Raw genomic sequence first — 25966 nt, forward strand, 5'->3', positions numbered from 1 at the left:
CAAACAAAGCCCAAAGTGAGTAGAAGGAAGAAAATTTTTAAAAAACATAAACAAAACATAGTCTAAAATTCAATGAAACCAAGAGCTGGTTCTTTTAAAAGATAAACAGGATTTACAAACCTTTAAACAGACTCATAAAAAAAAAAAGAGGACCCAAATAAAACCAGAAATGAAAGAGAAGTAACAATAGACATAAAGAAATACAGAGGATTGTAAGAAAATATTACAAACAACTATATGCCAACAAATTGGACAATCTGGAAGAAATGGACAAATTCTTAGGAACATATAATCTTCGAAAACTGAATCAGGAAGAATCAGAAAATCTGATTACAACTAATGAAATCGAAGTAGTAATAAAAAAGCTCCCAACAAAAGAAGTCCTCAGTGGATGGTTTTATAGATGAATTTTACCAAATATTCAAAGAAAAACTGCCCTGGCTGGGCAACTCAGTTGGTTAGAGTGTCATCCTGATACACCAAGGTTATGGGTTCAATTCCTTGTCAGGGCACATACAAGAATCAAGCAAGCAATGTTCCTGTCAAGGGCGCATGGCTCCATCCCCAGCCATGGTCAGAGTGCATGTGGGGAGCAACCAATGGATGTGTCTCTCTCATGTCGATGTTTCTCTCTTTGTCTCTCCTTCTCCCTTCCACTCTCTCTAAAAATCAATGGAAAAATATCCTCGGGTGTGGATTAAACAAACAAAAACAAACAAACAAACAAACAAAAAAAGCCCTAGCTGGTTTGGATCGATGGATGGAGTGTCGGCCTGCAGACTGAAGGGTCCCAGGTTCGATTCCGGTCAAGGGCATGTACCTTGGTTGCGGGAACATCCCCAATGAGGGGTGTGCGGTGTGCTGGAGGTTGCCGATCAATGATTCTCTCTCATCGTTGATGTTTCTGTCTCTCTCTCCCTCTCCCTTCCTCTCTCAAATCAATAAAAATATATTTTTTTTTAAAAAGAAAGAAAAAATCAACCAATGAATGCATAAATAAGCAGAACAAACTGACATTTCTCTCTTTCTCCCACCTTTTCTCTCACTATCTAAAAATCAATCAATACAATTAAAAAAAAACTAGCAAAAAAGAAGAAGAAAAACAACAACTAGCAGTCACTAGGTGGAGGGAATAGGTGAAGGTATGGGAGGCACTGGTGCCAGCACCAGACTTGGAGTGAAGGAGCCACCGAGCCAGTGCCGAGCCACCCAGGCGGCCACATGGCCACCAAGGACATTCATGAGGACCCATACCTCCATGAGAATGCAGATGAGTCCAACCACAACCCTCAGTTTAAGCCTATAGTTTCTCTTCCTGAGCAAGAAATTAAAACACTAGAAGATGAAGAGAAGCTTTTCAAAATGAGGGCAAAGCTGTTCAGATTCACTTCAGAGAACAATTTCCCAGAATGGGAGGAACAAGGCACTGGTGATGTCAAGTCCTGAAGCATAAGGGAAAAGGGACCATTAGACTCCTCATGAGGAGGGATAAGACCTTGAAGATATGTGCCAACAACTATATCATGCCAATGATGGAGCTAAAGCCAAACACAGGCAATGACCTGGGTCTGACTTTGCTGACGAGCTCCCCAAGCAGGAGCTACTGGCCATCTGCTTCCTCAGTACTGAAAATGCACAGAAATTCAAGACAGTTTGAAGAATGCAAGAAAGAGATCAAAGAGAGAGAAAAGAGAGGAGGATTGGGCAAAAAGGATAATGCTGAGAAAGTGGCTGAAAAGCTAGAAGCTCTTTTGGTGGAGGAGAGCAAGGAGTCTGAAGACGAGGACACCAAGGAGAAAGCTGAGGAGAAGCAATGCTTTTTTTTCCTTTACTTTTTAAAAAAGTTTGCCCTGTCCTTCTTTTCGGTTTGTTTTTACAAGGGAACTGAATTCCAACAAAAATTTAAAAAAATAAAAAATTAAAAAAGAGCCCTAACTGGTTTGGCTCAGTGGATAGAGCGTCAGCCTGTGGACTAAAGGGTCTCAGGCTCGATTCCAGTCAAGGGCATGTGCCTTGGTTGCGGGCACATCCCCAGTAGGTGGTGTGCAGGAGGCAGCTGATCGATGTTTCTCTCTCATCGATGTTTCTAAATCAAATAAAATAAAAAAAGAACCAACCACCACCTATCCTTCTCAAACTATTCCAAAAAATTCAAAGGAGGGAAGACTCCCAAACTCATTTTACCAGGCCAGCATTATCCTAATTCTAAAACCAGATAAAAACACGACAAAGAAAGAAAATTATAGGCCAGTATCCATGATGAACTCAGATGCAAAAATCCTCAAGAAAATATTAAAGGTGAAGGTATGGGAGGCACTGGTGCCAGCACCAGACTTGGAGTGAAGGAGCCACCGAGCCAGTGCCGAGCCACCCAGGCGGCCACATGGCCACCAAGGACATTCATGAGGACCATACCTCCATTGAGAATGCAGATGAGTCCAACCACAACCCTCAGTTTAAGCCTATAGTTTCTCTTCCTGAGCAAGAAATTAAAACACTAGAAGATGAAGAGAAGCTTTTCAAAATGAGGGCAAAGCTGTTCAGATTCACTTCAGAGAACAACCACCACCTATCCTTCTCAAACTATTCCAAAAAATTCAAAGGAGGGAAGACTCCCAAACTCATTTTACCAGGCCAGCATTATCCTAATTCTAAAACCAGATAAAAACACGACAAAGAAAGAAAATTATAGGCCAGTATCCATGATGAACTCAGATGCAAAAATCCTCAAGAAAATATTAACAAACCAGATCCAGCAATACATTAATAAATTCATACACCATGATTAATTCAGATTTATTCTGGGGATACAAGCTTTGGTACAATATCTGCAAATCAATAAACATGATACACCACATAAACAAAATGAAGGATGAAACTACATGATCATATCAATTGATGCAGAAAAGCTTTTTATAAAATCCACCACTCATTTATGATAAAAACTCTCAGCAAAGTAGGAATAGAGGGAACATAATTCAACAAACACATAGCCAACATCATACTCAATGGACAAAAACTACAAGCATTTCCGTTAATATTAAGAACAAGAAAGGAATGTCCACTTTCACCACTCTTATTCAACATAGTACTGGAAGTCCTAGCCGTAGACTCCTCATGAGGAGGGATAAGACCTTGAAGATATGTGCCAACTATATCATGCCAATGATGGAGCTAAAGCCAAACACAGGCAATGACCTGGGTCTGACTTTGCTGACGAGCTCCCCAAGCAGGAGCTACTGGCCATCTGCTTCCTCAGTACTGAAAATGCACAGAAATTCAAGACAGTTTGAAGAATGCAAGAAAGAGATCAAAGAGAGAGAAAAGAGAGGAGAAGACAAGAAAAAGTAATAAAAGACCTCCAAATTGGAAAAAAATAAGTAAAACTGTCATTTGCAGAAGACATGATACTGTATATAGAGAACCTTGAAGAATCCACGAACCCCTCCCCCCAAAACACTATTAGAAATGATTAATGAATTCAGTAAAATAGCAGGATATAAAATAAATATCCAGAAACCAGTTGCATTTTAAATTTTTATTTATTTTTTAAAAATTTTAATTGATTTTTAGAGATAGAGGGAGAGGGATACACAGAGAGAAACATCAATGTGAGAATGAAACTTCAATCAGCGGCCTCCTGCACACCTACTACTGGGGATCGAGCCTGCAACCAGGGCATATGCCCTGAGCGGTAATAGAACCGGCATGGGTCAACATCCAACCAACTGAGCCACACTGGGCCAGGGTAGTTGCATTTTTATACACCAATAATAAACTTTCAGAAAGGAAAACTAAGAAAACAATCCCATTCACAATTGCTTCAAGAAGAATAAGATACCTAGGAATAAATTTAACCAAGGATATAAAAGACCTGTATTTGGAAAATTGTAAGACACTGAAGAAAGAAACTGAAGAAGATACAAATAAATAGAAGCATATACCATGTTCATAGAGAGGAAGAATTAATATCATTAAAATGTCCATAATACCCAAAGCATGCTATAGATTCAATGCAATTCCTATCAAAATACCACTGACGTATTTCACGAAACTAGAACAAATATCCTAAAAATTTATATGGAACCACTGAAGACTCTGAATAGCCAGAGCAATCTTGAGAAAGAACAAAGTTGTAGGTATCATGCTACCTGGTATCAAATTATACTAAAAGGCCGTAGTAATCAAACAGCAGGGTACTGGCTTAAAAACGGATATATAGATCAATGACATAGAATACATAGACCAAAAATAAACCCATGCCTTTATAGTGAATTAGTATTTCATGAAGGAGGTAACAGCACACAATGGGGGCCCTGGCCGGCACTGCTCAGTGGTTAGAGTGTTGGCCTGTGGAGAGAAACATCAATGTGAGAATGAAACTTCAATCAGCAGCCTCCTGCACACCTACTACTGTACCTTGGTTGATTCTGGTCAAGGGCACCTACTGGGATTGCAGGTTCGATTCTGGTCAGGCTGAGTATGGGAGACAACCAATCGATGTGTCTCTGTCACATCGATGTTTCTCTCTCTCCTCTCCCACCATCTTCCTCCCTTCCACTCTCTCTAAAAATCAATGGAAAAAATATCCTCACTCCTTGGGTGAGGATTAAGAAAAGAAAAAAGGAACACACAATGGGGTAAAAATAGTCTATTTAATAAATGGTGTTGAGAAAATTGAACAGATATGTGGGAAAAGAATGAAATCAGATCCTTCTTATACCATATACAAGAATAAACTAAAAATAAATTAGAGACTTAAATGTTAGACTCAAAACCATAAAAATCTTAGGAGAAAACATAGGCAGTAAAATCTTTCTCTTAGCAGTATTTTTTCTGATATATTGTCTCAAGCAAGGGAAACAAAAGAAAAAAATAAACAAATGGGACCACATCAAACTAAAATATTTTTGCACAGCAAAGGAAACCATCAACAAAATGAAAAGACAAACCATTGAATGGGAGAATACATTTGTCAATGATGCATCTGATAAGGGGCTAGTGTCCAAAATTTATTAAGAACTTACACAACTCAACACACATAAAAAAAAAAACCCCCATCTAATTAAAAAACGAGCAGAAGACCCAGGTAGACACTTCACCAGAGGGCATATAGATATCCAACAGACATATGAAAAGATGTTCAATATCACTAATCATCAGAGAAATGCAAATTTAAAGCATAATGAAATAATCACCTTCTACCTGTTAGAATGGCTACCATCAATAAATCAACTAACAAGTGTTGGCAGAACATGGAAAAAGAGAACCCTCATGCACCATCAGTGGGACTGCAGATTGGTGCTGCCACAGTGGGAAACAGTATGGTATGACCTCCAAAAATTAAAAATGAAACTGCCTTATGATCCAGTATTCTACTTCTGGGAATATATTCGAAGAAACTCAAAACAATTCAAAAGAATATATGAACCCTTATGTTCATTGCAATATTATTTACAACCAAAACCTGGAAATGCCTAGGTGTCTATCAGTAGATGAGTGGATAAAAAAGCATTTACACAGTGGAATACTACTTGGCCATAAAAAAGAGGAAATCTTACCTTTTGTGACAGTATAGATGGACCTAGAGAGCATATACTGCGTGAAATAAGCCAGTCAAAGACAAGTACCATGATTTCACTTATATGTGGAATCTAATGATCAAAATAAACTAAGAAAATAGAAACACAGTTATAGATAGAAAACAGACTGACATCTGTCAGAGGGGAAGGGAGTTGCAGGGCTGGGTGAAAAAGTGAAGGGATGAAGCAAAAACAAAACCAAAACAAAACAAAAAACTCTCATAGACACAGACAACAATATGGTGATTACTGGAGAAAAAAGGGGGTGGGAGAGGTAGAAAATGGTATAAGGGGGATAAATGGTAATGAAAGGAGACTTGACTTGGGTGAGGAACACACAATACAATATACAGACTATGTATTACAGAATTGTACACCTGAACCCTATATAACTTTATTAATCAATGTCACCCACTGGTCAGTAAAGAAAAAGAAGTTATAATAGTCAACAATTTGAGCTCTGTTTGCTACCTGCAAGTAAGCAAATATATACATTTTTACTTAAATTAATGCTTTAGAATGTGTATTATAATCATTGTTGAAAACTGCAATTAAAGCTGTTACATAATCAGATTAGTATAAAATGTCAAAAAATATTCTAATTTCCCTCAATTTTCAAAATTCTATACCAATTTTTATTATGGGGGAAAAAAGGAATATGATGGCAGGAAAATGCATTATCACTAATATCTTTTTTTCTTACTGTTAAAACACCCAGTAAATTTCCAAGCATATTGTAACAAAATTCTAGACAATAAGATTTTCTTTCAATTAAAAGTTAAGTGAAACAGTGATTTTAAATATTAGATTCAGAAGGCCTATCTGTATATAATAGGCACCCAGTCCTCTCATGCTCAGTTACTATTGCTCATGCAAAACAAGTGTAACAAGAATTTCTTAAAAAGCAAAATTTATGAAGACAAGAATTTAATTCATTAAATTACCAGGAACTGTTCATGAGATAATCTTCTCTGAAAGATACATCCCAGTTCTATTAACAGGATTTTCTGATATGCATGAGAAGGTCAAATCAGACTACATCCAAATAAAACCCAACACAGAGATAGGAGCAGCGGCCCATGCATGGAATTTATTGTGTGCTACTATTTATAAAATACTCAGATAGTCCTGCACATGCATAATATTTCCAACTCAGACAGGAGACCATACAGGATACAATTTCTGGCAAACAAAACAATAGATGGTTCCGCTGCCTGGAGCTCTGAGTTGTATTCCAGGGAATGAGGGAAGCAGGCCACCAAAGTAAAGGGAAATACCAAACTACAGTGGCAATCAATACAGTTCAATAATTGTGGAAAATGAGCACATGGTTCCATTTAATTTAACCAAGCAGTTCTGTAGCTATCAAAAGAAAATGTTCAACATGCAGTCTTGACTTTTATGCCTCCACTAACATCTGAATGATTGAATAGAACCATTGCTGCTTCTATGCTGCATTGCTTAATCAAAAACATTTCCAGATCATTTTAAAATTTCCTTTGCATCAAAACATAAAAAATGATAAAAAGCCAGCAGCAAATCATCCTGGTGGCTATTTAAGCAACTTGAGTACTCACAATAAACTAAAATTTCTCATAACATCTAGGTAACTTATACATGTTGTACCTGTACATCATAGGTCTATATATTAAATATTTGCAAAATGAAAACATGCATACACAAAATACGTCAAGTTTTACAGACATGATTTGAATTAAAATTTACTTTGACAATGTACAAATTTCTTTTAATGTATCTTAAATGAGTAATTCTGTAATTCTGTATTAATTTTGAAATTTAGAGGTTTTCTTTTTAAATCTCTGGGATGTAAATCTCAGAAGATCTGGACAAAAAGATTCTGAATTAGTTTTTGGATTTGTGTTCAAGTAAGAGAGTCTGTCTAGAAACAGGTTGTGCATTCATAATTAAAAAATTCCAAGACTATATTACAGAATTAGCCACATTTAAGAACTATAGACCTGAGGTCAGCATTTTGTATAAACACCAACTGGGTTTCTCAGCATTTCTCAGACCATAATTCAAAATACAGCTTAGTAACCTCAGAAATGTATTTTAAGACCATGCTAGTTCACCCTTTAAAGACATTCCATGGGGGAAAATGTCCACGTTAGCTCTTAGGATTGCATTTGAAGTCATGTTTGAAAAAGAAAATCTAATTCTACTGAAGGGAAAAAGAAATCTCATTTGTAAACTTAAATGTGTGAACCACAAGCATAAATGGAGGTGCAGTGGCCCTCCAACGGAAATTGCCCCAAGCCCCTTGCTCACTGCTCTCTACCTTGGCAGCGATGACCCAATCTTATCAGATAGCACAATATGTCCCAGGGCCCTCAAGCCTTCGTCCAGGAAGGGGGCTGAGGTCTCAAAAGCACAATGGTTTCTCCAGAGGGATTGTGACATTTACAGTCAGCTTGGCCAACCCCTCCAGCTTCTCGGGTAATCTGTCCATTTGGGGCCCGAGATGTGAGTCCCTGGGAAGCCGTGGGTCACTGGGCACTATGGTTGCCAGTCCCGTGGTTCTCAGTGGCATGTGCGGTGTTCAGAGAATTGAAACCATCTGGTTGTACTGCATCTTTCCGGGGTGGCATTCTCTCATTGATCCTATCCAAACCCTTTGCCTCTTCAAAACTGCAGATTCTATGTGGTGGAGAGAATCCTCGTATTGCTTAACAAAATGCAAATTTGATAAGTCAGTAAATGAAAAACATTTGAGATTTCAAAAACATAATCAATAAGTTTTAAGAAGACATTAGCTGTACGTAGTAACATTTAAATCTTATTTAATCCTATCCCCATTCCAGACTTCCCCTTAAAATGTGAAATGTTTAAAACTAAATATAGACATGACAGCATCATAGATGACAAGTGTTAGCAGAGCCTTTAAAAAAACACACACAAAAATAACCCTCCCTTCTCCAAAATCAACCTCTAGGCAATGGTCTCAGGGTCTCAGTCTGATTTCTACTACACCAATTATCCCCTACCTCAGACCCCAATATCACCAGGACCATCACAGTAAGGCAGCATCCATAATAGACAAGTGAGGAGGCTAAACAAGGTTAATCCTCAACATACAAATCTGTGTCAAAAGCTTGGGAGGAGAAAAGTAAAGTTAAAATTTAACAGATCAGACCTATCTTTAAGGCCAAGGTATCATCACTCCATCACCACCAATATGAAAAGAAAAAAGGTGGGAAATGCCTACAGGAGTTAGATCTGTGTTTGGTTGATAGCAAAAAAAATATTTATAGTTTCATATTTTAGAAGATGTCATCTTTAATTCACTGGCCATCCACTGCGTGTTCATAAAAATAAATGGTAATTCTCCTCCAATTGTTATAGTTTCTCATTTACTTCATCTGGAATGATGTACCCTACATTAAAATGTGCATAGAAAAGATTTCCATACTACTGATTGTAATCTGGTTGCTTTAATATGTGTAAATCCTGGTATTCAGAGTCAGCAAAGCATTTGCCAATGTGTAATTTTAAGGCAATATGTGAATATATTATTATTAGCAAACACTAGCCCAAACTGTAACAACAACAAAATCATAGTGACAGCTTCTGCACTTATGTCTAGAGTGGGTTTAACTTAGGGGGAAAATCTGAGTAGCACAGAATCATGCAAAATATGGAATAGATTTTTATATGCAACTTTAAATGCTATAATATTATAGCATAACATGATGTACTCTAAAGAATTCAGAAACATTAAATGCTAGTTGGATAATATATTATAAAAAGGGTAAACCCAGATTGTCATTATGGAAATCAGTACTTGTGATTAAAAAGAGAGAGAGAGAAAGAGAGAGAGAGAGAAATGTGACAAACTGGATGAGTCAGTGAGTCTGATTCATCTTGGGTTGTGCAAGATAGGAGTAAGACACACCCACAGGACATTCTCTGATGCCCACCCACACACCACAGTTCCCTGCCCAGCGCAAGGACTCTGATCGTACCTTTTTCAGCCTCAATAGCCTCAACTGTGGCTGTACAGAAGTGAGCAGAGGCATGCAAAATGAATGAGAGAGATGAGAAGGGTCATATTGTACAGCAGAAAAGGCAATGATCACTTAAAATATCACAGTACCCCGTACTACATCATCATTTACAATTTAACATAATACCCATATTAGAGAGCCCCATCCAATCCCCCTTCCTGATACAGCACAGTTTACACACAGCACTATGACAACATTGCTCAGAGCACAGAACACACAGACCTTCTGTATACACAGACACCTCAGCACCCATGCAAATGCACTCCAGTATTAATTACCCATCTTGAGTTCAGTATTCTGATGGCCTTAGAATTTTCCAAGTTTATTATATCATACCCTTCACAATGGCAAGGAAATTCTCTAGGGTGAAATTATGATGGTAGAATTGTAGCAGGAGAACAAAGAGATTCTTTACTTTCTAAAGTAATACTCATCACCAGTTGGTTCCCTAAGATATAAACTAGGAAAAGTTAGCAATGTTCTTCCTGTTGCTTCTGATTCATAGGGCAAAGCATAAGCTGCAAAAGTTGGTATGGCTACAATGAAATTTAAGGGCAGTAAACTTGGTGAATTGCATTAAGTAGAACAGTTCTGTAGCTCTGTTGCTTGTGGGTAACCTAAAAGGACCCCCCTCTTGTCTACGAGGAACTTCCTTTCTATTCTAACATTGGTGTTCCAAATATCTAAAGATATTAATATCTATAGCCTTAATAAAATCCACTTATGTTCAGTTTATCATGAACTCAAATCTGCCACAGGTACTAATAACTTACATTCTCAAGTAAAGACAGATAAATGGCTATTAACATCTTTTCAAACCCAGCTACCAACTAGAGAGGAATCAAGAGAATGAACTGAGGTCTTATGGGCAATAAATCCTAATTATTTCATGATATGAACATATACATAGGTCATATAAATAAGAGATACATTCTTGGTAAAGCTTGTCTCTACCTCATTTAGAGAATTTCAACATATTTAGTTATACATTTTATAGTCAAAGATTCCTTTAGCTCACTTCTGGGTTCAAATTGTATAAAACACATTGAGAATGAGGACAATACTGCCTGACAATATTGCCAATCATCCACATTATCCAAATAAACACACTGAGAATATTTACAACAATAATGCCATATCCCTTCTATTTTGTTTCTTCTAGAATATGCCACTTAGGAGAATTATTCTTGAAACAACGTTTTAGCAGTATATATCATTTAGAAATAAATTTTATCCAAAACAATTTTTAATGTGAAAGGACATTGGTGAGTCTAAGGAATTAAAGTAGACTAAATTACAAAAGGTTGTTGATCTCAACCAGATATTAAAATGAAATGGGGACCCAAAAGAAGTAGGATGAACACTGAATAAGAAAGAGAAGAATACTCCTTAACCATTAAATATAAATCAAAGCAGATATACTTATTGTATACCACTGTACAAATCACCATTTACAAAATCTAGCCCTGTACATTTGGACAATACTCTTGGAATTTTCCCAGACAGAAAACTGGGATAAATGACCTATCTTTTCTTGGCCAGCCTTAGAACACCTATTCTTCAAAATATGGACTATTTTTCTTTATAATTTAGAAACTGAATGGGGGAAAATGCCAATCAGAATATTTTTAGAGTTTGTAGCAACAGAAGTAATTTTACATGAAATATTTTATAACTTGTATTATATATGGCAATTAAAAATAAAAACAGGTCACTATAAGAATTAGTATTTATTTGAGCATGTCTATAGTTTTTTTTTAAGTTCAAGGATGTCACGTGTCCTTTTTTTTTTGAGTGTGTCAATAGTTTAAGTCTGCTAATAAACTAAAAATGATGAAATGTGACATTATACTTTTGAAATTGTTCTATGGGCTTTTAATTTGATATATAAAAATGTTTTCTAAGTCAAATGATAATCTCTGTCCTTTTCCGAGGCCTCTAAATGCTTCTAAATTCTTTGCAGAATACAAAATAGCTATCATACTCAAAACTGCATACCATGTCAAACTTGAATGTCAAACTTAGAATTAAAAGTTAATTTGAAGCAAACATTAAAGTGAAAAGAAATAGATCTGATAATTGCAAAATTCTATCTGAAAGGCACTATTTTTCCTTTGTTGGTTTTCAGTTTTATAGAACATCTTGACATGGCCTTAAAAAGTTTGAGTATAGTGCTGTCTCAAATTGTGTTCCACAATATTACACAAGGTAAATGATCAAGAGGAATTAGACACTACTAAAAACAGAGATGGCCATATATTTTCCCATATAGGTCTTGATGAAGTTAGCAATAAAGGGCTAGATCTCCATCAAATTTCCATGAAGAAAATGCACAAAAAATATGAATATTAAATACGACTGCAATAGAGTTGTGCAATTTGTAGTAACACTTGAGAAATATCACAAATTAACATTAAAGTTATTGAGAACATAATTTTTGTTTTCTGAACAACAGAACTGAGTTCTTAGAATTTAAAAACTTTCTTGCCGAAACCGGTTTGGCTCAGTGGATAGAGCGTCGGCCTGCGGACTGAAAGGTCCCAGGTTTGATTCCGGTCAAGGGCATGTACCTGGGTTGCGGGCACATCCCCAGTAGGAGATGTGCAGGAGGCAGCTGATCGATGTTTCTCTCTCATCGATGTTTCTAACTCTCTATCTCTCTTCCTTCCTCTCTGTAAAAAATCAATAAAATATATTTAAAAAAATAAAAATAAAAAAAAAAAATAAAAATAAAAACTTTCTTTTTGCAATAGTTAATTCTCAGTTATTCACATCAGGAAATGTATCTACTAAAATTTAAAATGTTAGATAAGCTTGTAAACAAACACAAAATTGCAGCTTTTGTATGAGTTTCATGATTTGTTTCAAAATAAGTTAATCTTATGCTAGGGAAATCACTTCAACCAAATGGTCAAACCACTCTATCATGACCCATCACTGACAGAAATAGGGAGCTATCTAGTTTTCAAAATTGGACCCTGTTAGCTCAGCACTAACCAGTAACTCACTCTATGCTAGAAATAGACAGTTCCTTCAGTAGAGTTGTCTTTCAAACCTTCCCTGAAGTTGGGGGTGATTTCAAAGTGGAAAACTGAGCTTCAGGCTGCATGCAAATTTAAAAAAACAGAAGTGCCAACTGCCAACAAAGCACTAATTAGCAGGTGCCAATTGTGAAATCTGAAAGAAAGGTTTGTTGTGGAAACAACGTAAAAGTAATAATATATCCAAGGATGATTTATTTATATATGAAACCCTTTCAGTTTTCTTTTTCTTTTCTGAACAAAGAAGGGGAAGGGTATAACATTTTTCAAGCTTATTAAAATTCATCCTTTTTCTATTAACACTGTTACAAGTTTTATTGAATGTTTAAGATTTTAATTTGTTTCAATCAAATTCTTTTTAGTTCATTTGTCTAATGTTTGCAATATAATAAAAAATGGAGGGCAAGGGATATAAAAAAAATAAAAGCAGATTTGTAAATAAATAAATAAAAAAGACCTCAATCAGAATAAAAATTTGAAACTACAATTTCAAAACATAGCTGTATTTCTCACATATGCCAGTGGTGGTAGCAGACAACACAATAACATATAAAATACAACATAAATAGGCTACAAGTAGAAATTATTTGTCTACAGGAAATATTATTTTTATTTATTTAAGCATTTATTATGAGATTGAGTGAAATGAAATTGTGAAAAACCAATCTAATTTAAATTTATCTTAAACTTTAAATTAAAATTTCCTTTTGTTTTTGCTTTAAACATTTCCTAATTATAACACCAAAAAGAAATTGTTAATCATGACTAAGGAAAACATTGGATCTGTTGCTGCCTGTTTTAATAGAGAAGTGACCCTTGGAGGGATGTCAAAAGTGGCTACAATAAAACATCAATTAAGCTTTCATATCACATTTTTGCTTTCCAACCACAAGGGAAAGAAATCTAGACTTTGAGTTACTGCGCATAGTCTACAACATTCACAACACTCTCTTCTATTTAACCTGTAATGGGCTTTCAAAAAGTTAACCCAGTGTTTTACACAAATATTTACTAAAAAAAAAAAAAAGTTTTTTTTTTAAAATATGAAATATTCAATGAGCCAGATTACAGGAATGCTTTACGTATAATTCTTTTTATTTTCATGCAAAATAAAGGCACACTTAATAACACCCTTTCGATTTTGACTTACAGGATTTAAATTTAACCCCTTATAACAATGACTTAATATCTAATGTTACATTCATGTCAGAATGCACAAAGTGCAGCAACTGGAATGCAGCAAACTTCAAAACAAGGTGCTACAAAGTTGCTTCTACATCAAAAGGCAGACAAGTGTCCGATAGAGTAATTTAATTTAACATACTTTTACAGACATACAGCTAACCTAAAGAAAGACAGACAGATTTAGGAAAGCAGCTACATCTGCAGAGGAGGAAAACAGCATGTTACAGACAGTCGATTATACATAGAACATTTGACAAACACCACAGAAAACAAACTTTGGCATCATTTACCAGGGTACAAAACCTTGCACAAATCTTTTAGCAAGTAAGTGCATTAAGTAATGTTCTAGGGCCCAAGCATATTATTACTTCTAAAATTAAGTATCTGATAATAAAAGCATAGTCGAATACAATTACATAAATTAAAAAAAATAAGAAAGTTGAAATTACATTTCCATTTTAGTAATACGATATAGCATATCCTGGATTCACATTCTGAAACTGGGGCTTTTAAAAGAAAAGGGTGAATGAGATCGATAAATAAATAAAGTAAATAAATATTTCAGACATTATGATATGATCTGCTCCCATATCATTTCATGAAAAGCTGAGAGACTATTATTTTCAACTGAAATGAATACTCATTCTGTCAATTTTCTGCCCTGCTCAGGTTATTTAATCAGATACTACCTATCATAGAGTATTCCACCTATGTCAGCTGCTGAGACAGGAACTAAAAAGCAGAAGGAATTCCCTGCATGCATTATGTGTATTGTTAGCAAAAGAGTGAGGTGTGCCCCAGTCCATCTGAGGCACAGCAAGTTGCATAACATCATTACCACTTTGCAGGGTCTGCCGTCCTCCAGCCAACACTCCACTAGGCAACATTCCTGTGGGAGTCAGACCCTTGAGTGTCAGCACACTTTCACTCTCCTCCCTATAGCAGAGATATAACAAACATCAGAGACATCCAATAAGTTCTTAGTTTAAAAGAGAAGACAGGACCAGATATAGCCCATGTGTGTAATTTATGATGTGCATTACTATTACCATATATTCCTCAATTGCAAGATATACGTTTTCCCCCATTCTACATGCTTCAGATATGAGGTTGTACCTTACTACTGAGGCATATATTTTTTTCTGAAAACCTTTATTAAATAAATATATGGTAAGGTTTATCATCAATGGGACTGACCCATTCATGTGTACCCTTCCTAGATGAGCCCCAGGAAGACAATTTGTGGCTCCAACAAAAGGGACTTCTTATACAGATGAGCAAGTTCATAAAAAATACTCTAAGAAGTGGCCCTTTCCTTCTTAGCTTGCTTTAATTTTCAATGTATAGATTCTTTTATCACAAAGGACAAGAGATACCAAAGGTGAATAATAATAATCACAAGGGTCAAAAACCCTAGTTTCAAAGGAACCTGTTCCCCTCTTCAATGTGTAAATGTAGAACTTCTTTACAGGGAGAATACTACTATACTGCTTTTAGATGACAAACAGGACACTGCTTGTTAACAAAGTACAATACAAATAATTTCTCTGAAACAAATAATTAGAAAAATGTATCATTACCTGAGAACAGAGAAGACTCTTGCCATCTTGCCAATTGCTCGAATTTTGTTTCTTATGATTTCTTTCCGAGCGGCAGCTGAACCTACTTTCAATGGAATAAATAAAGACTCAGGTTTAGGGCATTGATTTGCACCATTCTATTAGCCCAGGGGTTCTCAACCTTCTGGCCCTTTAAATACAGTTCCTTATGCTGTGACCCCCAACCATAAAATTATTTTCGTTGCTACTTCATAACTGTAATGTCGCTGTTATGAATCGTAATGTAAATATCTGATATACAGGATGGTCTTAGGCGAACCCTGTGAAAGGGTCATTCGACCGCCAAATGGGTCGCGACCCACAGGTTGAGAACCGCTGTATTAGCCTGTTCCACACTCATTTGAACCAACACCAGGCCCCTGCCACCAGCTCAAATGGAGGAGACTAGATAAACTCATGCCAAAAAGCTTCTTACTCCTTTAATGTTTAGCTCGGCATTGATCTAATACTGGGATCTGATACAGATGAAAATGAAAAGTAACCCATAAACTTCATGACTCTCGCACTACTGAATAATTAATAAAACGGCAATGGGAAAGAAACTACAACCCAACCTGTATCACAAAACAAATGACAAAAAAAATGGTAACAACCCTACAGTCTTTGTTTAATTCTCATGAGAGCCAATGGCATGCAGACTAACAGAAAAAGCTGGTAGTAGCCTATAATTATCTGTTTAACTATTATAAAAGCCTTTGACATGCAGGCTGGGGAAATATCTCATTATGCTATGACAAAATAAGCTCCCTTGCTCTCTAAAAATAATATGAAGCCACTACTATGCAGGTGACCCAGAACTAAGGGCCATACAAGGCATTTCAACAACAATGTGCATCTCAACCTCATAAACTATGTATCTTCTAAGGTCATACAAATATATACAAGTTCTTGCCTCCCTAAGTGAGTATGGCACAAAGAGAGTGAGCAATGAGAAAAGACTCCCTAAAAAACATCTAAAGGATCACTAATGCTTCATTTCTTTCTTTCATATTTTCGTTTTCTCTCTGCTTCCTTTTGAGAATTTTTATTACTTTATTTGAGCCAAAAATGAGGACAATTGCTGAGGAGCAAGATCTCATATGCTCTCTAATGCTTCATTTCTAAAGGGTCAGCTGTGCTGTCTATCACTGATACAGAAGAGAACATACCAAAATAACTGAATATTTAGCTGATGAAACACTAAAAAGAACAACCATCTCAGTCCTGTCATCTCATATACAGCATCTAGAATCACTCTGGACCCAAGAGTGTGGTTTCTTAGGGCTGTGCTTCAGCATGATGAAAACACACATAGGGAAGCACCATGGTTGAGAAGAAAGTTAAGGAAAGGTTAAAGACACTGGACCAAAAGGGGCCTTAGGTATACAAAGATCTGAACAATTATAGTCTTCTGGGCTAGAGCATCTCATTTAAAATTCAAGCATCCCACAAACATATATAATTAAAAACTAAGACGATGACTGGACCTTACTGCAAGGAAACAGAAAAAAAAATCCAGTTTCAAAGATGAAAACAAAAGACACATTTTAGAGAAAATAGGCTCCATGACCATCTTTGAAGGGCAATATTATGAGTACTAAAGCTACAGCTTTTACAAGTCCAAAATGGTGTTGGTACCATGGCACCACACAGGTATTTTTAAGATGAAACAAAACAAAACAAAACAAAACAAAAACTAAAAGTCCCAGAATTGTAGAATATTAGAATTTGAAAAGATATTAAAGATATTGCAAAGTTCAATCTCCTCATTTTATAGACAAATAAATCAAGTTTACTAAGTATTTTATCCAAGGATATAAAGTAAGTCTGATTCTCCTAAAATAAATTAATATATACATTTCCTTTTAAAATTGACAAAATTTTTTAAATAGCTAGGAAAGGGGTATGGGATGGGGGAAGATGACTGTAATGAAGTATATTGAATTTTCAGTCTTAATTTATATACCTGTAAAACTGAATGCTATGTAAACTACAGATTTCAAATTTAAAAATTCATTGGAATATAAACGCATTGTACAAATCAGGATTTTAAATCAGTCTACAAACACATCATGCATAATATTAAAGTAAATGTCCACAGTAAAATTACTTTGGGGAGTAGACAGACAATCAAACACCCCTAATCATGCAGGGAAAAGTACAAAACATTACAAATAAGCAAAAGAATGAAATTTAAAAACAAGAGGGATGAAAAAGAGGGGAAAATATTTTCATGCACAGAAAGACAGATATCTTGGAATATGACTTCTAAAAACATCAAATTCTAACTTAGATAAAACTTAAACTAAATTTTCACAAGGCCCAAGAGGACTCTGCATAAATAGTACTCAATGAATGTGCTGACTTACATGGACATGAGGACAACTTATGAAGTCATATTTCAAAACAATGTTACTCTGTCTGGTCTGTACCTTTTTTATTGCCATATATGAGCCGTTCTTCAGATGGAGAGTCCAGAAAAAAGGAAGTGAATGATGGAAAAAAGGTGATTGAGACAAATAAAAAGATAGAAATTTAACTTGGCAGTGGTACTGAAGAATGAATGTAGAAAGAGAGAAAAATGAAGACCCTCATATTTGAAATTTGAAAAACGTAGTATTGTAGGATATGGTAAATAAAAGAAGGATGCCACTGTATAGAGCTCTAAAGGAAAGATTCTTAAAAGATATGTGTTCAGAAGAAATTAGGGACAGAATGAGTATAATATTTAGTGAGAGTAGACAAATTAGGGACAAAAATACATGTGAAAACACGTAAGACTGATAAAAGACTGTGCTAACAACAACTGCACATTTATATTAATACCCCTAAAGAAATGTATCACTCATGGAAGTATGTTAAGTGAAAGATAATGACACAAATATGATACAAACTCATGTGGTTCTTCAAGGACACCAACATCTGCAAAATCTGTAGTATATACAGAGAAATGTAGGTAACTTTATTAACTACCTCGGTGGAAAACCTCACCCACTCCCAATGAAGGAAAGACTAAGCCTCCCGCACTTCATAATAAGAGCACACAACTTCTTGAATCTGAAGCGTAGAATCTTTGCTCATACTCAGGATCAATAGTATGTGCTTTTTGTTCCTAATAGAATCTGGAAGTTTGAGGGACAACTTTTTGCAGAAATAGTGACAGACTGTTTCAAAGCAAGTAATAGCTCTAAGAGTAGGCAGCAGAGATGTTTCATCTGGGCTTTCCATATCTTCCATTCTAATGCTGAGTGAGATACATGATTCCAATGATAGGAAATGCAAAGTTTTAGTTTAGTAAAACTAAAGTACATATGAGTTATGTATTTTCTTTACCAAACTCAAGATATCACAAAAATCAGTGTTCAAAAATTCTTTAACAATTAAATAATACCTCTAAAATGAATGCTATGTGCATTTATACATGCAATATGTTTATGCAAATATTTGACTTAACAATAACCCCCCACACACATTATTAAACAATACAGAAAACCAAAGGCCATAACTTAAAAAGGAATCTTATTCCTTCACCCAATTTCAAAACTGAATATGCAAAAATTACTCTTTCCTTCCTGCCACTGGGAAATCTCCAATCTTGCTCTCTCCCTTTTCCCACAGAAAAGCTAAACCCTTATTCTGTGTCTACAGAAATCCCTGCCCAACCAAGTTTTATTTCTAAGTTGGATTTCTCCCCAGGCCCAGTCCATAGGATGGTTTCATTGCTGAATAGAAAAAGGAGGAGAGGACAGAAGACATGCTATCATGGTGAAAAGAAAGAAGAAAAGATGGACAGAGTTTTGGGAAAGAAATGAAGAAATATGAATAAGAAAGAAAAATAAACCTACTTCCTGAAATTCTTTTCCCTATCCCAGCCCAGTATCTATCCTAATTTTCTCCCCTTTCCTCATTCCTCAGTGTTCTTCCTCCACTAACTCACTCTCATTCCCCCATGCAGACTCTAAGACCCATACTCTTAAGATTTTCTTGGAATCCTTGCTTCTAATACCTGAGTATAAAGGTGAAGAAAAAAGGAATTCATTTTATTTTCTTATAGAAACACTGTCATAAATAGTGCTACCAATTTTTAAATTACTTAAGAGCCGGAAAGAATCTTCATCCTCTCTATTATTCCCTCAATCTACAGATGAGAAGATCCTGAGAAATTAGGTAACTTTTCCAGGATTACACAGCTAGAAGTATAATGGTAGCGCTGAGACACCTGACCCACTGATCCTTTCCACACTGCCTCTTTAATAATCAAATGTGATTCATCCCTGGAGGGTAAGAATGATATAACAATTGCATGAATAAGCATAATTTATCATTGACAGGGAAAATATTGATAAGACACATTAAATCTCAGAACTATAATAATAGTACTTTATATTTCCAATCAAATTTCCAAAAAAGATTTAGTGTCTATATTCATATAAATCATAGGTATTTAAACCACATACTATCCTAGACTTAGCAGAAACTTTTTTTCTTTTTATTATAGGAAGAGGACTGAAGCATTACCTATCATCACTCCTATTTAACATACTATTAGCAATATTGATATAATTTTTAAAGAATAAAAGGGAACAATATAGAAAATAAATAGTATCAGCTTTTTGATAATGACTTATTTTTAAGTTAAGAGAAACAAAATAAAAATTATCTTAGGAAATAATTTTTCTGATCTAAGCTGTTGAACACTGGATAAACCCACAAATATGTCATTACTTTATATATTCTCAGAGATAACCAGTTATAATAGTAATAAGAATATAAAATATTAAAGTATTAATTTAACTTGAGAATAACAGATTTTTTTCAAAGAAAAATTATAATTTTAAATGGAATAATTATGTATTAAATAGAGTAATTATAGTAAGATAGTAAGTGAACTAATTATATAGAGCAAAAGAGCTTGATCTTAGTTTGGAAAACTAAATTTTTTAAACTTCCTAGATTTAGATATTGTTTTTTGTTAATCTTCACCCAAGGATATTTTTCTGTTGATTTTTAGAAAGAGTGGAGGGGGAAGAGACAGAGAGAAACATCAATGTGAGAGAGACACCTCAATTAGTTTTCTCCCGCATGAGCTCCGACCAGAGCTAGGGCTAGAACCTGCAACCGAGCTAAGTGCCCTTGACCGTAATCAAACCCAGGACCCTTTAGTCTGAGGGCCAACGCTCTATCCACTGACTCAAACAGGCTAGGGCTAGATATGGTTTTAATATAACCCAATGAAAACTCATACTAGGTATTTCACAGAATTTGGCAAATTAACACAAAAATGTATCTGAAAATATTAGTGGGCTATGTACCAAAAATTATTTCAGTCATATCAATACCTATAACATTATGAAGTAGTTACCATTATCTTCACTTAGAAGATAAGAAAATTGAGGCTCAGAAAGGTTGAGTAACTTACTGAGGCCACACAGCCATTATAAGGAACTAGAATCTGAACCCAGACCTAGCCTTAAAAAGGTGGTAGCAGAACAGGGAAAAGAAATGCTTAATTAAAACTATTTAAAAATTGTATAGCCCAGCCAGCGTGGCTCAGTGGTTTAGCGTCAACCTAGGAACACGGAGGTCACAGTTTGATTCCTGGTGTGGGCACATGCCTGGGTTGTGGGCTTGGTCCCCAGTGGGGGGCATGCAGAAGGCAGTCAATCAGTAATGATCGCTCATCACTGATGTTTCTATCTTTCTCTCCTCCTTTCCTCTCTGAAATCAATAAAAAATATTTTTAAAAAATTGTATGGAAAAGACAAATATGAAACATGTTAAAATTTAAAACTTGTACACAAACATGAAAGAGATAATCAAAATAAGGAAAAATAAGTATTATTCAGTAAAGCCCCCCCCCCAAAAAAAAAACTACATAATTTATTTTACTCTCAAACTGGAGTGAAAAAAAGCATATCTCTGCCTGCCACCAACAGATGGCAATTGCAGACACTTGTACACAGACACTTTGAACAGACGGGCTTACAACAGGGTTTAAGAATCAAACCTGCTTGTAAATAGAGAAATATCAAAATAGTTTTTACTCAGATTTTACTTGATAAGTGATCAACTGAAATGGATGGTTTATATTGTTAGAAAAGTAGACAGTAATTTCTTCCCTTAACTTCAAGGAAAAGTAAATTAAATGTAAATTAAACCAACTATAATTTCTTACTATATAGCCACCAAGCAAAATAAGTAAAAATGAGCAAAATCCAATGAGGTGGGCCTGTGGAGAAATAGATGTATGGATTTGTTGCTAGAAGCACTTTATACTGGTTCAATTTTTCTGCAAAGTAATCTGGCAATTCATAGCTAAAATAATAAAGCTAAAATTTATATTCTTTACTCTATAATTCTCTTCTAGAAATGTATTCCAAGAAGGAAAATAAAAACTATTGTACAAATGTTTATTATGTTATTCATAATAGGATATCTTAAGTTACCCAAATGCCAAAAAATATGAAATTAACTATGAAAACTATTATATATTAATATACTTAGAAATAAGTAGTCATTAAATTTTACCAATATACAAACCATGTTTAATACATGGGAACATTTTATATACTGCTTATAACTATGAAAAGTATGCTACAACAAAGATATGAAGGGATATGGAAGAAAATGAAGTTTTTAGCTTATAAGTTATTTATGTACTTATTTACTCAATGAATTAAGTTTAAATGAATATTTAAATTTAAAAGTTTAAAATAAAAATTTCAAAACAAAAAATAAAAGGAGTTTTGTTTCTGTATCTGTAGTATTTATACTACAAATGCACATTAGTACAAAGGCTGGTTGGCTTTCATAAGAACTAACAACCCTGTATTAGTATAACCTTGTTTCTATGGAAAATATGCTTTCTGAATCTCAAACTTAATCAGCATGTGATTTCTTAGAACACAACTACTCACTCATAAGTTGGGACAGCCTACTTTTCTTTTTGGAAAGAAGTAACAAAATTTTGATGCACTAAGCAGTATTGTGCCAATAAAACAAAGAGCATTTTTATCCTTCCTTCTCTAGCAGTGTCTATATTCATGAAGAACCACATCCTTTTACACCTTCAGTTTTCCTTTCCTTCTGTTCTTTCTTCCAAATTCTCCTTTCCCCAAAATTCATCTTCTTTCCCATACAAACAAATGAACAAAAATAAAATCATTAAAGTTATTTTAAAAATCTTAAAATAATATCTGAAAAAGTGACTGTTACTTATCAAATAGCATAGTCATTTGAGATCAATGACTATATTTTGCAAAAGAGTGTGTACTGAAGCTGGCAGTTCAAAAGATACCATTTCACAATGAAAAAAATAGTAAAATGAATAATCATACCATCAAACTGGTCTTCACCTTCAGTCATCAGTTCATCATCAGAGCAAATACTCAGAACATTCACCAACATTTCTGTCACTATTCCAAAGGAAAAAAAGAAAACACAAAGTTACACATTAACTGCTTACATTCAACTATCTACATATATATACACAGCAACTATTTATATAAATGGTCAAATGATTGACCTAAGACTAACACATTCTGATAGAAGGAATGACAAAATTAAAAGACATAAAGGCTTTCAAAATGAAAGAAATTCAATGAATAACAACTCTGAGAGAGATTCTTTATGGAATAAATTTTTAGGTCTCTCAGGGGGGAAAAAAGAAGTCCTACAGAGATAAAAAAAAAAAAACAACAACGAAAAAAACACCATCTACGTGTATACATTTAAATTCCTCATTTATGGATACAGCATTAAGGAGTAAGAAAAAAATCATAGCACAGTTCCACTGTTGCAAAAAAGTCCTAGGATTCAATCTCTCTCTTAAAATTTATTTATTTTAATTTAAATTATTTACTGTTTAAAGTATTACATGTCTCCTTTTCCCCCCACTGACCTCTCCCTGGAGGACTCAAAATCTGGCTCCAACAACTCTCCTGAAACTTAATTCTTAAGATTATCAATGACTACCTAACAATCTGAATCCATAATTTGTTCTTAGGCTTAATTCACCTTTACCATTCTATTTATTTTTCCCTTGGTTTCCAGAATTCTACTCTTATGGTTTTTCTACCTTTAGATTACCCCCCTCCCCAAATTTGGATATTCTGAAGACTCTCTCTGCAGTCATGTTCTTTTTATATACTCAAATTTCTTAGTGATTCTATTACTATATAGTTTAAAGTATCAACTTTTTGAAGACAATTGCAAATTCTGTATCACCAGTCTTGACCCCCTTTCTTGCAAAATGGATTTCCTTGCTGGTTTTATTGGCAACCATCCAACTACTTGTATATTATCTGTTTCCCCCTACTGGAATGAAAGCTTCATGAGTGCAGGGGACTGTTTTGTTTGCTGCTGTATCCCCAGAGCCTAGAACAGTGCCTGGCACATGACAGGCATTTAATAAGTATCTGACAGATGAGTAAATAAAAAAGAAAGGTATAATAAATTTCAATTAATAAATAAAAATGTCTATTCAATCTTCTGATGGCAACTAGAAATGGACAGCTCTGGGATTCATATATGAAAGTCCAATCCCTACTCTCCAAAAGCTTACTAACTACTGAAGAATATATATGCGTGTATATTATATATGCATGCCACAGAAGAGTGATGAGCACAGCACTATGCTGTAAGTATATAGAGGTATGCCAAAGATATGCTAGGGAAAAGAAAGCTTTTGGTAAAAGAATCATGAAGTAGTTTACCCAGGTGGAAGGGCAGATAAGACATTCTAAAACAAAAGTTAGAAAAACATGAAGTAGTCATATAGATCAATGGGATACAACTGAGAGTTCAGACATAAAACCTCACATTTAAGATCAATTGATTTTTGACAGGGATGCTAAAAAAATTCAGTGGGGAAACAATAATCTCTTCAACAAATGGTGTGGAGGAACTGAATATCCACATGCAAAGAATGAAATTGCACATACTTACCACTTCACATCATGCACAAAAATTTACTCAAATTGGATCAAATACCTAAATATATCTGATAAGGGACTTGCATCTAAAATATATAAAGAATTCTTACAACTAAATAATAAGACAAATAATCCTTTAAAATGAATAAAGGATTCAAATAAACGTTTCTTTTTTAAAAATATATTTTTATTGATTTCAGAGAGGAATAGAGTGAGAGAAACATCAATGATGAGAGAGAATCATTGATCAGCTGCTTCCTGCATGCCCCACACTGGGGATCAAGCCAGGAACCCGAGCATATGCCCCGATAGGGAATCAAACCATGACTCCTGGTTCATAGGTCAACACTCAACCACTGAGCCATGCTGGCTGGGCCAAATAAACATTTTTTCAAAGAAAATATTCAAATGGCCAGTAGGCACATGAAAATATATTCAACATCATTATTCATTAGGAAAATACAAATCAAAGCTACAGTGACAGATAACTTCACATCCAGTATGATGACTATAATAACACGATAAATAATAAATAAAAGTTGGCAAGTAAATGAAAATATTGGAACTATTATATACTGCCAGAGAGATTGTAAAATGGTACAGCTGCTTTGGAAAAGAGTTTGGTCAATCCTCCAAAGGTTAAACATCCATATGACCCAGCAATTTTACTCCCAGTTCTATACCTAAGAAAAGTGAAAACATATATCCACACAAATACTTGTACACAAATGTTCATCACAGCATATATATATATAAAAGCCAAGCGACTGGAACGACCGGAATGACCAGTTGCTATGACGTGCACTGCAGCTAGGCCAGCCAGGGGAAGGGCCATGTGAGGTTGGGGGCCCCAATCGGCACCCCTCAACCTCCCATGGCCCCTCCCCCAACCAGCCCAGCCCTGATCGGCCCCCATCAAGATAGGCCGGCCAGACCTCACCCATGCATGAATTCGTGCACTGGGCCTCTAGTTATTCACAATAGTCAAAAAGTGGAAACAACCAACTGTCCATCTGCTGATGGATGGATAAACAAAATGTGGCATAGCCATACAACAGAATATTATTTGGTCACAAAAAGGAATGAAGTACTTATTCATGCTACAACAGGGGTGAACCTTGAAAATATGGAAAGAAGCCAGTCACAAAAGACCACATATTGATTATATGATTCCGTTTACATAAAATGTTCAGAATAGGCAAATCTATGAAGACAGAAAGTAGATTAGTGGTTGTTTAGGGCTGGCAAGGAGAGGTGGAAGGAAATGAGGAGTGACTGCTAATGGATACAGGGTTTCTTTGAAGAATGATGAAAACGTTTCAAAATTGATTGTGTAAAAAGATGCACAATTCTGTGAATATAGAAAGAAAACACTGGATCATACAATTTGAACAGGTTAACTGTACAGCATATGAATTACCTCCATGAAACTATTATGAAAACATACAGAAAAAGTGTGAAGGCGTGAAACTGAGAGAGCACAATACATTTAGGAGATTGGCTGTGCTGTGCTGTGTTATGGCTAGAACATAGAGAATATGAAATAGAAAGGCAAGAAATGGGGCTAGCACATCTCCCACTGGGGATGTGCCCGCAACCCAG

At 35.2% G+C, this 25966-nt stretch overlaps 1 protein-coding gene and 2 pseudogenes across 7 annotated transcripts in view; 2 read left to right on the forward strand and 1 right to left on the reverse strand.

Annotated features, from left to right (window-relative positions):
- The first annotated feature begins 1104 nt into the window (after window positions 1-1104).
- LOC102771338 lies at window positions 1105-3327 on the forward strand (annotated as a pseudogene).
- On the forward strand, window positions 1266-1952 carry LOC102771056 (annotated as a pseudogene).
- A 3319-nt stretch (window positions 3328-6646) lies between the features above and the next one.
- The window catches only part of PPP3CB (protein phosphatase 3, catalytic subunit, beta isozyme), a 35736-nt gene continuing 16416 nt past the window's right edge, over window positions 6647-25966 (reverse strand). The window contains exons 9-14 of one of the 7 annotated variants that reach the window (XM_015562150.1): window positions 22769-22846; window positions 17864-17890; window positions 15414-15495; window positions 14672-14769; window positions 9566-9595; window positions 6647-8268 (exon numbers count right to left, since the gene is read on the reverse strand). In XM_015562150.1, coding sequence (XP_015417636.1) covers window positions 8090-8268; window positions 9566-9595; window positions 14672-14769; window positions 15414-15495; window positions 17864-17890; window positions 22769-22846 — 494 coding nt within the window. In that variant the 3' untranslated portion in view covers window positions 6647-8089. Of the gene's footprint in view, window positions 8269-9565; window positions 9596-14671; window positions 14770-15413; window positions 15499-17863; window positions 17891-22768; window positions 22847-25966 lie in introns of all 7 variants that reach the window. The other 6 variants (XM_015562151.1, XM_015562152.1, XM_006760977.2 and 3 more) reach the window with 6 other exon arrangements.

Source organism: Myotis davidii, unplaced genomic scaffold, assembly GCF_000327345.1.
Source record: "Myotis davidii unplaced genomic scaffold, ASM32734v1 scaffold134, whole genome shotgun sequence".
NCBI classification, from domain to species: domain Eukaryota; kingdom Metazoa; phylum Chordata; class Mammalia; order Chiroptera; family Vespertilionidae; genus Myotis; species Myotis davidii.